Genomic DNA, 12,955 nt, shown 5'->3' on the forward strand with positions numbered 1-12,955 from the left:
AATGTAGTAATATTAATGTAAACCTTGTTACTTCTAAAACAAAAGTAGCTCCTATCAAACAACTGTCAATACCCCGATTAGAACTTTGTGGGGCAACACTACTTTCTAAATTATTAATAGAGGTAGCTGATATTTTAGGTATTCCAAAGCAACACATTCATGCGTGGAGTGATTCTTCAGTTGTACTTGCATGGCTTAGCAGCCATCCAAGCCGGTGGAAAGTATTCGTCGCTAACCGTGTAGCAGAGATTTTAGGAAGTTTAGACAGATCTCAATGGTCTCATGTCCAATCAAAATATAATCCTGCGGATATTGCATCGCGTGGAATTATGCCGTCTGACATTTCAAAAATGAGACTGTGGAAGCAAGGACCAGATTTTTTGAGAAAGGTAGTCATAAATAACAATGGAGATGATAAAACATATGATACAAATACAGAAGAAAAAGGTATTAAAATATGTCAAGTATTAACAAGTATAGATGATGATGTTATTATATGGGAAAGATTCTCATCATTAAGGAGACTTCTAAGAGTTATATCGTGGTGCAGGCGATTTATTTTGAAAAGCATTAATAAAACCAATGAAGGTCCTCAATGGCTAACTAATGTAGAATTACAACAAACATTACATATATACATAAAGCAATGCCAAGTTCGAAGTTTTTATGAAGATATTGAAAGTATAACTAAAGGAGGAACAGTTAAAACAAAAAGCAAACTTAAACCGTTAAATCCTTACCTTGACGATGATGGACTTTTACGTGTTGGTGGGCGGTTGGATAGAACAGCTACTTTCTTGAACGTAAATAAAAGACATCCAATCATTCTTCCAGCTAAAGCTCATTTAACAAACTTAATTATAAAGGATACGCACGAACGAACTATTCACGGGGGTATTCAAATTATGATCAATCATCTTAGAACAAAATACTGGGTTATTGACGCTAAAAACCAAGTAAAGCATTATATTCGCAATTGTGTTATTTGTATTCGATATGCAAGTCAACGTAGAGAGCAACTGATGGGACAATTGCCAACAGCCAGAGTTACACCAATGAGACCTTTCAAAAGAAGTGGCGTCGACTATGCTGGTCCTATTGCTATAAGAACGTCCAAAGGACGTGGTCATCATGCATATAAAGGGTATATTTGTTTATTCATCTGCATGGTGACTAGAGCAATCCATCTAGAAGTAGTAAGTGACCTTACTGCTCAAGGATTCATTGCTGCCTTTAAAAGATTCGTAGCTAGAAGAGGACATTGCGCAGAGCTTTTTAGTGATAATGGTACAAATTTTGTGGGTGCAGAACGTGAATTGAAGTCCTTATTATTTGCAGAAAAGTCTAGCTTATTGCCAGAAATAGCGAATTGGTTATCTACAAATGGTACTGAATGGCATTTTATCCCACCGCATTCCCCCAACTTTGGAGGACTATGGGAGGCTGGCGTAAAATCCACTAAATATCACCTTAGACGGATAATCGGAACTTCTACACTTACTTTTGAAGAAATGAGCACTCTCTTATCTCAAATTGAGGCTTGTCTAAATTCGCGTCCATTATCAAGCTTAAGCTCATCGGCTGATGATCCCGAGCCTTTAACACCAGGTCACTTCTTGATTGGGGAGCCATTAGTACTTGTACCAGATGCAAACTATGAAACGTCAAACATGAGTAGCTTGAAACGATGGCAGTTTATGCAACGCATGGTACAAGATTTTTGGCGAAGGTGGTCTCAGGAGTATCTTACACAATTTTTACATCGGTACAAATGGAGTTATCAAACGCCAGAACCAAATATTGGTGATATAGTACTAGTAAAGGAAGATGATCTTCCCCCTGCCAGATGGTTGTATGGAGTTATAACTCAAAAGCACCCTGGGTTGGATAAGATTACGCGTGTTGTTACTTTAAAATGTAAAGGGAATATAATTAAGAGACCCGTCTCAAAGTTGTGTATTTTACCTATAGCTAAATAGAAATGTGTGGTATTTTTTTTATCATTTACAGTGATACACATGCACTTCTATTAACCTTTTCTTATGAATTAGTAGGTTAGTTTCTTTTTGTTATTTTTACTTTCGTTACATTTATGAAGATTTGATTTTAGTTTAGTAAAACATTAAGTTTAAAGATAGCATAGTGAATGTTTATAACATCTCATTCATTGTTTTATGGACATAATGTCCATGGTGGGCGGAATGTCCAAGCATTAAGTTTTGTTGTAAGTTTATGGACTCTTTTGATTTTTGGCATTGTTCGGTTGCTATGGTTTTTTATCTTTGTTATTAGTTGGTAAGATGGAGGAATAAATTTTTCTTTTTTAGTTCGCCTAGGACACGGTATTTTTATTTAATTGGACCCTTATTGAACACATATAATCACGTCTATATCCTTTGCGGGGTAGACAGAACCTACAGTCTTGTAAAGACTGATAGGCCACGTTCAGCTATTTGGCTTTAAGATAGGATTGAGATTCAAATAGTGACAGGTTGCTAGCCAATCGCCTAAAAGAAGAATCCCAAGTTTATAAGCGGCTTTTACGACATCCATGGGAAAGAGATGGAGTGGTCCTATTCTATTTTTTATTGGTGCCGGGAACCACACGGCACATAGAGCGCGCATATAGATTTTTTGTCCGCCGTGTGGTTCCCGGAACCAATAAAAAAATTATAGGACCACCTCATCTCTTTTCCACGGATGTCGTAAAAGGCGACTTAGGGAATAATCATAAATGTGGGATAATTTTTTTAGGCGATGGGCTGACAACCTGAATCTCAATTTTATCATTAAGCCAAACAGCTGAGCGTGGGTTCTCAGTCTTATTAAGACTATTGGCTCTGTCAATCCCGCAAGGGATATGGACGTGATTATATGTATGTATGTATATCTTATTAATTGATCTTATAATTAGATTCATCCATACATGTAATAAAATTTTAACTATGAGATGTAGATGTAGCATTTTTAAAAAAGAAAAGGCGATTAACATACCTATTTATCAAGACACAGCTGGAGTATTTCGCTGAAATTAGGCAATTTGGGCATGTAAACAATAAACGCTATCTTATGGGACGCCCATCCCTTAAGGAAGCACTTATCTAAATCCCGAAGGAGCCCGAAAAAATGCTATTTATCATAAAAAAAGACAAATAAAATAAATAAACGTAAACACCCAAGTATCGTCAAAATAAACACTTGTCACTATTGAATGCATCTTTTAATAACAACATACAATCACGCCTACTACTCTGCGGGGTAGACAGGGTCAAAAGTCATCAAAAGACTGGAAATACATGCTCAGCTGCTTGGCTTAATGATAAAATTGAGATTCAAATATAAATATGCCTCTGCTATAGTATTAATTATGATATGGCATTTTCCATTGTCACCTTTCTCCCCGATTACTATTATATGCTACTAACTGTCAAGATGTCTAGAAAGTGCACCCCCCGTTTTGAGTTGAGAAACTAATGCGGGTGAAGCGGGGGTAATTACAATAGAACAAACAGATTTCACGTGATAGAACCCTGAATGCCAATAAGATAAGCGCTGACAGTCAACTGTTGAGGTATATGGTGTACATTTTCCCCACGTATAAACGTACTAGAGGCCGCCCGCGACTTCGTCCGCATAAAAAGTATATGCCTATATGTTATTCTGGGTCTTCAGCTACAGCTACTTCAGTAGTTTTTGCGTGAAAGAGTAACAAACATCCATACTGACATACTCACAAACTTTCGCATTTATAATATTAGTAGGATAGACAAACAATAAGAGAGGCTTTCTTGAAATTCCAGGAACGGTAAAAACCCAATTTCAATAATATTGACGTCTTGTTTGGCACGGTTGTCGAATTCTCGCCTCTGGACCAAGAGGTCCCGGTTTCGACGCCGGTCAGGTCATGTTGGAAAATAACTTTTTCTAATTGGCCTGAGTCTTGGATGTTTATCTATTTATTATTAAATATAGTTATCGTTCCCTTAGTATATTATAACCCAAGTCTACAACTTAATTTGGGGCTACCCTAATTTGTGAGACTTATCCCATGTAAATGTTATACTTATAATATTAATTTATAACAACGCAGTTGGAGTTACTAGCTATTTTTGACACATGACAGTGGGTTCGGATGCATCATTTTTTCATTCAAATGTGCCAAAGCGAAACTCGGCTAAAAGCTTATTGAGTGATTGATATGCATCTCCCGAATAAATCCATCTTTTTTGACACGAAATGAATTGAATTTATTGAGTTTGTGATGTTAACCCACTTTGCTGGACTCGTCACGTAAATGTAGTATTTGGTTGACATGTTTTTTCAGTCGTAAAATAGTTATAATTGTAAGAGCGTCGATTGACAAATCGGTAAGTTTCCCGGTTATAATGCGTGATGCGCTGAAAGGTACAGGTTTGAATCCCACCTCGGCCATGTACCAATGACCATTTTCGAAGTTATGTACTACTAGCGACCCGCCCCGGCTTCGCACGGGTGCAAAATTCGGAAAAAATTATACATAAAAACCTTCCTCTTGAATCACTCTACCTGTTACAAAAAACCGCATCAAAATCTGTTGCGTAATTTTAAAGATTTAAGCATACAGACAAACAGACTAAAATAGCGACTTTGTTTTATACTATGTAGTGATGCAGTTATGTTTGAATACTAACCGATGCTGTTACGGATTTAAACGAGGCAAACGTACCCGGTCGTCAGTCGACGTCCTCCTTAAGTTGTTTTAAATCTTTTCTCTGGAGAGCAACCTTAAAAACACATGTGTTGGGTAAAATTTCCGTCTGACCTCCGAAAATTTTGCAGGGGAGCCTATAACACTAATTGGTTTCACATCCAATTGACTGGACTTCACGATGTTTACCGCAAGAGCTACGGTTAGCAATTAAACTAATGTACATATAAAAGTCAGAAAAGAGTAATTGGTAGGTATATGGAGGCAGTAATACCTAAGTGAAAGTGTGCCTTGTGCTTTACGCTTTTTATTCCGACACCTTAACCGTTTGACCATCGACGCTCTAGCACTTCTGAATACAGTAATATTTACACAGTTTAAATACACTTTTTTCATGTTTCGGCATAAAAACATCGACCTTTGCAGACGTTTTGAGATAAGCTCTAATGCCTCCGGTGTTTTACTCAAATTCAACCCTTTGAAAAGTGCTAATGGAATGTTGGACGTAAGCTCGGACAAAATTGCTACAATTTTGTTAAACATTTGACCGTTTATGCCCGTTTTATTACCAAGTTGTGTTTCAGAAGGCTTTGTGTAGAGGCATTTAGTTTTTTTTTGTGGACATTTAAATTATTAAAAACGAAAAACAATCTTGTTTGGTTTCATACCGGACCTTTTATAAATATGAATTTAATACGATCGCTACGTTTATTTTGACGATTGCTTGCTTGATAAATATTGAAATTATCAATAATAATCTGATTTCTTAGGTACCTACTACATGAGAAATTTAAATTAATAGCTACAATAAGCTGCGGTCTCAAGCTACATAATATAAAGATATAATATAGCTATCTAACAGCTCACAGAGACGTAAAGAATTTTACTACTTACTTTACGATAGTGGCGATAAAGCCTTCCGGTGAACCGTGAGCTTATTGAACCGGAAAGCCGTTAAAATATATAGTTTTACACAGGGCCTCTTCATATCACATCCTTGTTTGCAGTGTTACAATAAGAGACATTTCGCATTTTTCAACGGCGCAGCGTTGCCCTTATTTGAAATGAATCATTTTATCTAAAACAAAAACGAACATTTATAAATGTTTTTTTTTTACATTTAATTTTTAGATAATATAACAAGCAATTTAATACGCGTATTCCGAGAAATCGTCTCTTAATACACCCCTAGATCATATCATAAGCAAAATGTATAATTTTTAGGCAAAGCAGTTTCGGCTGAGCATTGATATGCCATACAATATATATCCGTACACAAGTCGAGAAATTACTTACCTACTCAATCTGTGTAATTTGTCGTGACGTGAATAATCAAATAAAAAAAGAAGTCAGTGTCCTTTTATATCTAAAATATAAATTGTGTGCGTAAATATGAATAGACCTTTATGTTCGCGTGAGATCGTCTGACCGCTTCGGTATTGACTGAGTTTGTTTTATTACAGAAAATGTTTTATTGCAACCCTCTGAAAATCGTTAGTGTAATATCTTTAGAAATTATTTAATGTTTTACGTTAATCAGGTGGAATTGAGATTCTAAAACAGTGACAGGTCGTTAGCCCATTATCGATAAAAAGAATCCTACGTAATGATCCTAAAACTTTAGCCTGCGGCTTCATCTGCGTGAAAAAATAACCTAGTTGTGTTCTTTTTTGTACTCTTCCTTATATGAGTGCAAAATTTCATGAAGATCGATTTAGTGGTTTTGGAGTAAAAGATAACACATACACATAAATAACACATTTTATAATATTAGAATTGATTTATAGTATACATGAATGATGTATTTACATGTACATATGATATATTTGACCAATGTATTGATAAAATATATTTATTGAAACAAATTCACTTTTTTTCCGGTAAAAACGGGATATATTCTGTACTCGTTTTCCCTCGTTTTTATGTAATTTTCCGCTCCGACATGAACTGCATCACAAAATAAAAATAGTATAAACGTATCACCTCTTTTAATCGGTTGGACTGTTGAGATACTGAAATAACGTAAAATTGCATGGGCATTGGTTAAATAAATATACTACTTTAGTTTAGTTTAATATATTTTCATCACATTTTCAAAGATTTTTTATTTAATAGAAAAATAAAGAATTCCAATAGGCAAAACAAAGTTTGGACGAGCGGACCAAGTACGTGATATAAACATTTACATGCTTTCTTTTGCATTCTTTCCTGTCATTTTGTATACGTGTATCCTACTACTACTACAATACGGTTCTTCTTTTCGGTTTCTACGGTTTATTATACACACCCTCTATACTTTGTGACTGTGGCAAGCAAACTAAATTGCCTCGGTAAATTCCCGTAAACGGTTTTTTATACTCAATTTTTCTAACACATATGTCACTTAATCTCGCGGGCATGTCTTGCAAGAGCACTAAATTATTTTCACATTTTCGCCAGAGCTGAGTCATATACATCATAGTCTAATACATAACAATTATTTGCTTATTTTCAAGAGGTACAGAAATGAACACTTATATCTTGGTCTTAAGACGTAAATTCACATTCACGTTATTAAAAATAAAAAGCACTTTGAAAATGTAATGTTTATGAAATTAGATGTTATTTATTTAACGACTAGCTTTCGCGCGGAGCTTCGCTTCCGTGGGAAATTCCTGAAAAGAAGCCTTATGTCACTTCCGATGTCTTGTCTAATCTACAGATATCTGTGCCAAATTTCTTAAAAATCGGTCCAGTTTTTTGAGTTTACACGTTACAAACATACAAAATACAAATCTATCTCTTAATTACTAGTATTCGTGTGAATACTAAGAATATATTCATACATCCAAATAGGTAAAGTTTATATTGAGATACTGATTAAAATTCATTATCTCATCATTGTGTAGTCGTGTATGCTTGGGATCCCAAGGTCTGCATTTGCAAGCACCATATAAATGGAACGTTCTGTGAAATCACTTGGAAAAGTTTTTACAGTCCGTTGCGTCCATAACTAAATACTCTTTGGGAAACCCTACATAGCTAGGACCTGTAAATGACACTTTATTTACGTTCCTGTTTTTATACTTGATATGTAATTTTTTGGTCTTCCTCATAAATAAAATATCATGGCTTTATGTTTTACGAAATTGATAAAACCGATATAAGAATGTAAGAAATTAGAATAGATATATGGCTAAGTGATAGAAAAATAAAATCTATATAGACGGGATATCCACTCACGCAGATTGAGATATTTCGGAAGCGAAGTATATGACATTTTAATAAAATTTTTTAAGTTTTCGTTGGCAGTCACTTAAAAAAACTGATTTTCATTTGGACTCCGGATCACATATTGGCCACCATCTGTCAAAAATCGGCGAAATACGAGAGCTCGAAACCAAACTGTCATTTTGTATGTGAAACGAGGTCCAGTTGTATTCACGGGAGTCGATAAAAAGCAATCCGATGTTTTTTACCGGCCATCACGATCCTCAAAATCAATCTTTCAGCTTAATTAATTTGCTTAATCCATCACATTGTCCCGAACAAAAAAAAGATTTCCTGTGATCCTCTCAATGCGGCCGCTGAACAAATGTACTGTCATATATCCTAAATCACTCATTTATACGATTCGGAGCCGTCCTTAAATAGAGATTCATCTGTTAAGGTCCGGTTTCCACCAGAGCTGAGAGGAGTTCCGAGCCGTCCATAGTGAAGATAAAATAAATAAATTAATTAATTAATAAATATATACGGGACAAATTACACAGATCGAGTTTGCCTCGAAGTAAGTTCGAGACTTGTGTTACGAGATACTAATTCAACGATACTATATTTTATAATTAATACTTATATACATAAACATACATGACCCAGGCCAATCAGAAAAAGTTCTTCTCTCATCATACCCTGGCCGGGATTCGAACCCGGGCCTCCGGTGTCACAGATGTGTGCTGTGAGAGCTCAAACTCAGTCAAACGTCTATGGAATTGCATATTTAAAGACTGCAAATCTTCGGTCAGTCGCGCCCCGCTTGCTTACATGCGGCTAAGATAAATAAATAAATATAAATAATAATAATAAATATATACGGGACATATTACACAGATTGAGTTAGCCTCGTAGTAAGTTCGAAACTTGTGTTACGAGATACTAACTCAACGATACTATATTTTATAATAAATACTTATATAGATAAACATCCAAGACCCAGGCCAATCAGAGAAAGTTCGTTTCTCATCATGCCCTGGCCGAGATTCGAACCCGGGACCTCCGGTGTCACAGACAAGCGCACTACCGCTGCGCTACAGAGGCCGTCAAAGATTCTTAAAAAAATAGACATCTCTCCTATTCGCTTGATATTTTTCCACCGAGGCTAAGCGGAGCGGAAACGTAAAAACAACAAAATCTGATTGGTTATTCAAAACACTTCTACTCCCGTCTTCTTAGTTGGAACTGGGCCTAATCCATCAGGTTTCAGCAGCGTCGGTTGTCTAACGATTAAGGTATAACTAACACGAATTAAAAGGGATGAAGTAGTCCTATTATTTCTCTATTGGTGCCGGAAACCACACGGCATATTTTCTACACTTTCCCTTATTGAATACAAATTTATCATTATATTATACGACCTCATTTTTAATAAAATAGCTTTGACTTCACATAGCAATATAATTAGCTAAGTTTCTCAGCGTCCCAAAGCTCAGGGAAGCACGCTCAATAATTGGAACGGATTATTATCGCCAGCTTCATTATCTCTGCCTCTTGTTTGCCCTTGTACCAATCAGATATGCAATATGATCTGCCACTGTAGATTTATACGATACTAGCTGTGTTTCGGAGTTTTGCTTGTATGGAAAGTTTTAAAAATTATGTGTCACGGTGATAATGGCCAAAAAACCAGAAAAAGAAGTTCGAAAACGTACGATATCCACTTTTACTGGGCTATATAGTTAACACTTGTATGTTTCATCATACATATATATAATCACGTCTATATCCCCTGCGGCGTAGATAAAGCAAACAGTCTTGAAAAGACTGATAGGCCACGTTCAGCTGTTTGGCTTGATGGGCCCCCTAAGAGATGGGCTTATTTTCTCAAGTTAATAAGTCTATCTTTAAGTCGCCTTTAAGGACATCCATGGCAACGAGATGGAGTGGTCCTATTCTTTTTTTATTGGTTCCAGGAACCACAGGGCACGTTGTATGTTCATCACTACATAAAAATTAAATAACAGCTGAAAATATATTAGGAAACGCTATTATTTTGTTAAACTTGTTTGTATGTACTTAATCTATTTATCACTACATAGTATAAAACAAAGTCGCTATTTTAGTCTGTTTGTCTGTATGCTTAAATCTTTAAAATTACGTAACGGATTTTGATGCGGTTTTTTGTAACAGGTAGAGTGATTCAAGAGGAAGGTTTTTATGTATAATAACATTTATAATTTAGCACCCGTGCGAAGCCGGGGCGGGTCGCTAGTTGCACATAAAAGGAAATATAACAAATTACAAAACAGTAATTGTATTTAGAAGAACATGTACAATGGCGGACTTATCCCAATTGGGATTTCTTCCAGTCAACTTCGCTAGTTTCTGATGAGTTCCCGACTAAATATTTGTTGATATTTTCTGTTCTATATCCTTATTCATGTTGTTGACTGTACATTTTTATGATACGGAGAGCAAAAATTGTTCTCAAAAACATCCAACGTCAGTGAAACCGCTTAGTATGCACGAGTGTCAGCCGGTAGGAAATTACGTTAAATTTCAACTGTCCCAGCATACGACACAAAATTAGATAATATTTTAAACTGGGGAACTTTGTCGTGTGGATCCCGGCATCAATACAAAAAGAATGGATGTCGTAAAAGGCGACTAAGGGATAGGCTTACAATCTTTGGATTCTTTTTTTAGGCGATGGGCTAGCAACCTGTCACTATTTGGATCTCAATTCTATTATTAAGCCAAATAGCTGAACGTGGTTGATCAGTCTTTTCAAGACTGTTGGCCCTGTCTACCCCACAAGGGATATAGACGTGACCATATGCATGTATGTATATTCAAAAAATAGACGTAAGTATCAAGATTGTTTCCCTTAAATTACATTTACCTAAAGAATTGGACTATATCTATCATTGGCGCAGTGCCGATGCAGTGCACTATTAATTCACTCGCGGTGCAATAACCCCGTGATGGAACGTTCTCGATCAAGCAGCCATCAGTGTAGCCCGACGCTTTGTATACGATACCCAAGATTATCCAAGAAGTAGATAAATTGACAATACTTAACAGTCCACATTGTATTTATATATATCATTGTCTCAATATAGTGTGCCCTCAATATATGTCAGCTGTGTATAATAATATGGTTATAAATATAGGCAGGGTTATATATAGGGCAAACTATATTATGACATGGCTAGGAACGCGCCCCGCCAATACTCATCTTGTGAGACACAACCAATAGCCTACCGTCTCCCTACCATGCTGTGGTCTTTGGTCATGTATGTCATTTATCAGTCATATATAGATATATCATAATATAAACAATAGGATGAATATTAGTTTAACGTTATCACTTAATGAAAAAGAGAAGTCGTCATCGTCTTCTCACCTCCATGGTCGCAGTAGGAGAGACGTCACCCTTGCATTACACGACAGATCTTCTTTAATTATCGGTGTATCTGTGTTATCGGGACTATCAGTGTTGCCAGGCTAAACTAGATGTTGCCAACATTAACTTCGATTATATATTCGAAGCATATTATGAATTTGCTGATATAGGTAAGGGTTCTTCTTCTACCTCATGGCATTAGTCTGGTTACATCCTCCCTCTATAGAGGATTCTGGGTTGCGAATTCGACAGTGTTTTTGGATTGGGTTATCAGAGCCTCTACTGCCTTTACAGAGGAACCTAACCCATATAGAATCATAGTTCTAAATCAATCAAATCATCGGCCTCTGTGGCGCAGCGGTAGAATCTACGCTTGTCTGTGACACCGGAGGTCCCGGGTTCGAATCCCGGTCAGGGCATGATGAGAAAAGAACTTTTTCTGATTGGTCTGGGTCTTGGATGTTTATCTATATAAGTATTTATTATAAAATATAGTAGCGTTGAGTTAGTATCTCGTAACACAAGTCTCGAACTTACTTCGAGGCTAACTCAGTCAGTGTCATTTGTCCCGTATATATTTATTTATTTATTTATTAATACTGCGTCAGCGCACTATCAAATTGTTAGTAATTACTATGCAGAGTTTGTAACGTTGAGACCCGTACACATACATATTGTAACAGACCGTTTAGTATTCAAGAGGTGGAGTGTGTAGGAAAAGCGAAATTCCCGCCGCCTCAGCGACCGACGGCAAATTAAGTAATATTTTAGCTTGAATGTTTTTGCTGACGTGCATTAAGCTCAGTGACCAGATGTTAGCGTTGAATATAACAATACTAGCTTTCGATACGGCTTCGCCCGCGTTAAAAGAACCCAATGTCCCTTTGCGTACTCCACACTCAACTAAGTAAGTATGTGTACAAAATTTTGTGAAGATATGTTCAGTGTTTTAACCATGAAGTGATAATAACGAATTACTTTCGCAATTAGAAATTAGAATGGGTTGATAGTATGGATTAGTAAGGATGTGCTTTTTTATATAATAATAATTTTGTCATCATTTGATGTCTGCACACTCTAATCACCATACATTGAGGCACGCGGTCTGCTTTTAGACATTTTTCGCTCCACTTTGATAGATTTTGGGCATTCCTAGCTTTAAATTATATCCAGCTAGGATTTTTTCGAGCTACTCTTTTTAATCTACGCCCAGCGAAGGCGGCACGGCACGGCTTGACATTTGTTTCTCAAAGAATCTGCAGGGTTCCGATAAGTGTTGTGAAATTTTACTTTCTTAAGTTACGTAATAGGCAAAAAATATCTGTTTATTTTAACTTTAATTTTAACTCTGGTTAAAATAATTCTGGTAAAACTAGGAAATATATAAAAATAATGAATAATAATACCTACCTATATCCAATTCGGGTTTATTTTAAATCAACTCAAAATGTTCTTATATGCAAGGTTTTCTTTCAAAACAAGCATGTTAACTCATTTGCTAAATTCGTTAAAATTCATCAGAACTGGCTAATTAATTCAAACAATTATGCAGTGGTGGGCGAAGACTATTTGCCGTTTAATTATTCTGAAACTAAAGCATGCATGAAATAATTAAATTAAGAATGAAAATGTTCGAGTTCTTATAGGAAATTTAAAGGCGTTATTTA

The 12,955-nt window shown here is 36.0% G+C and overlaps 1 protein-coding gene across 1 annotated transcript; it reads left to right on the forward strand.

The window, feature by feature from the left end:
- The first annotated feature begins 905 nt into the window (after positions 1 to 905).
- LOC132902434 (uncharacterized) lies at positions 906 to 1,979 on the forward strand. The gene has a single exon (XM_060947420.1). It carries the CDS (start codon positions 906 to 908, stop codon positions 1,977 to 1,979), a length of 1,074 nt encoding a protein of 357 aa, XP_060803403.1.
- Positions 1,980 to 12,955: the final 10,976 nt, after the last annotated feature.

Source organism: Amyelois transitella, chromosome 13 (genome assembly GCF_032362555.1).
Source record: "Amyelois transitella isolate CPQ chromosome 13, ilAmyTran1.1, whole genome shotgun sequence".
Lineage (NCBI taxonomy): Eukaryota > Metazoa > Arthropoda > Insecta > Lepidoptera > Pyralidae > Amyelois > Amyelois transitella.

Coding starts and splice junctions, on each gene's coding strand:
- LOC132902434 (XM_060947420.1), top strand. CDS start 906: ATGATCAATCATCTTAGAACAAAATACTGGGTTATTGACGCTAAAAAC.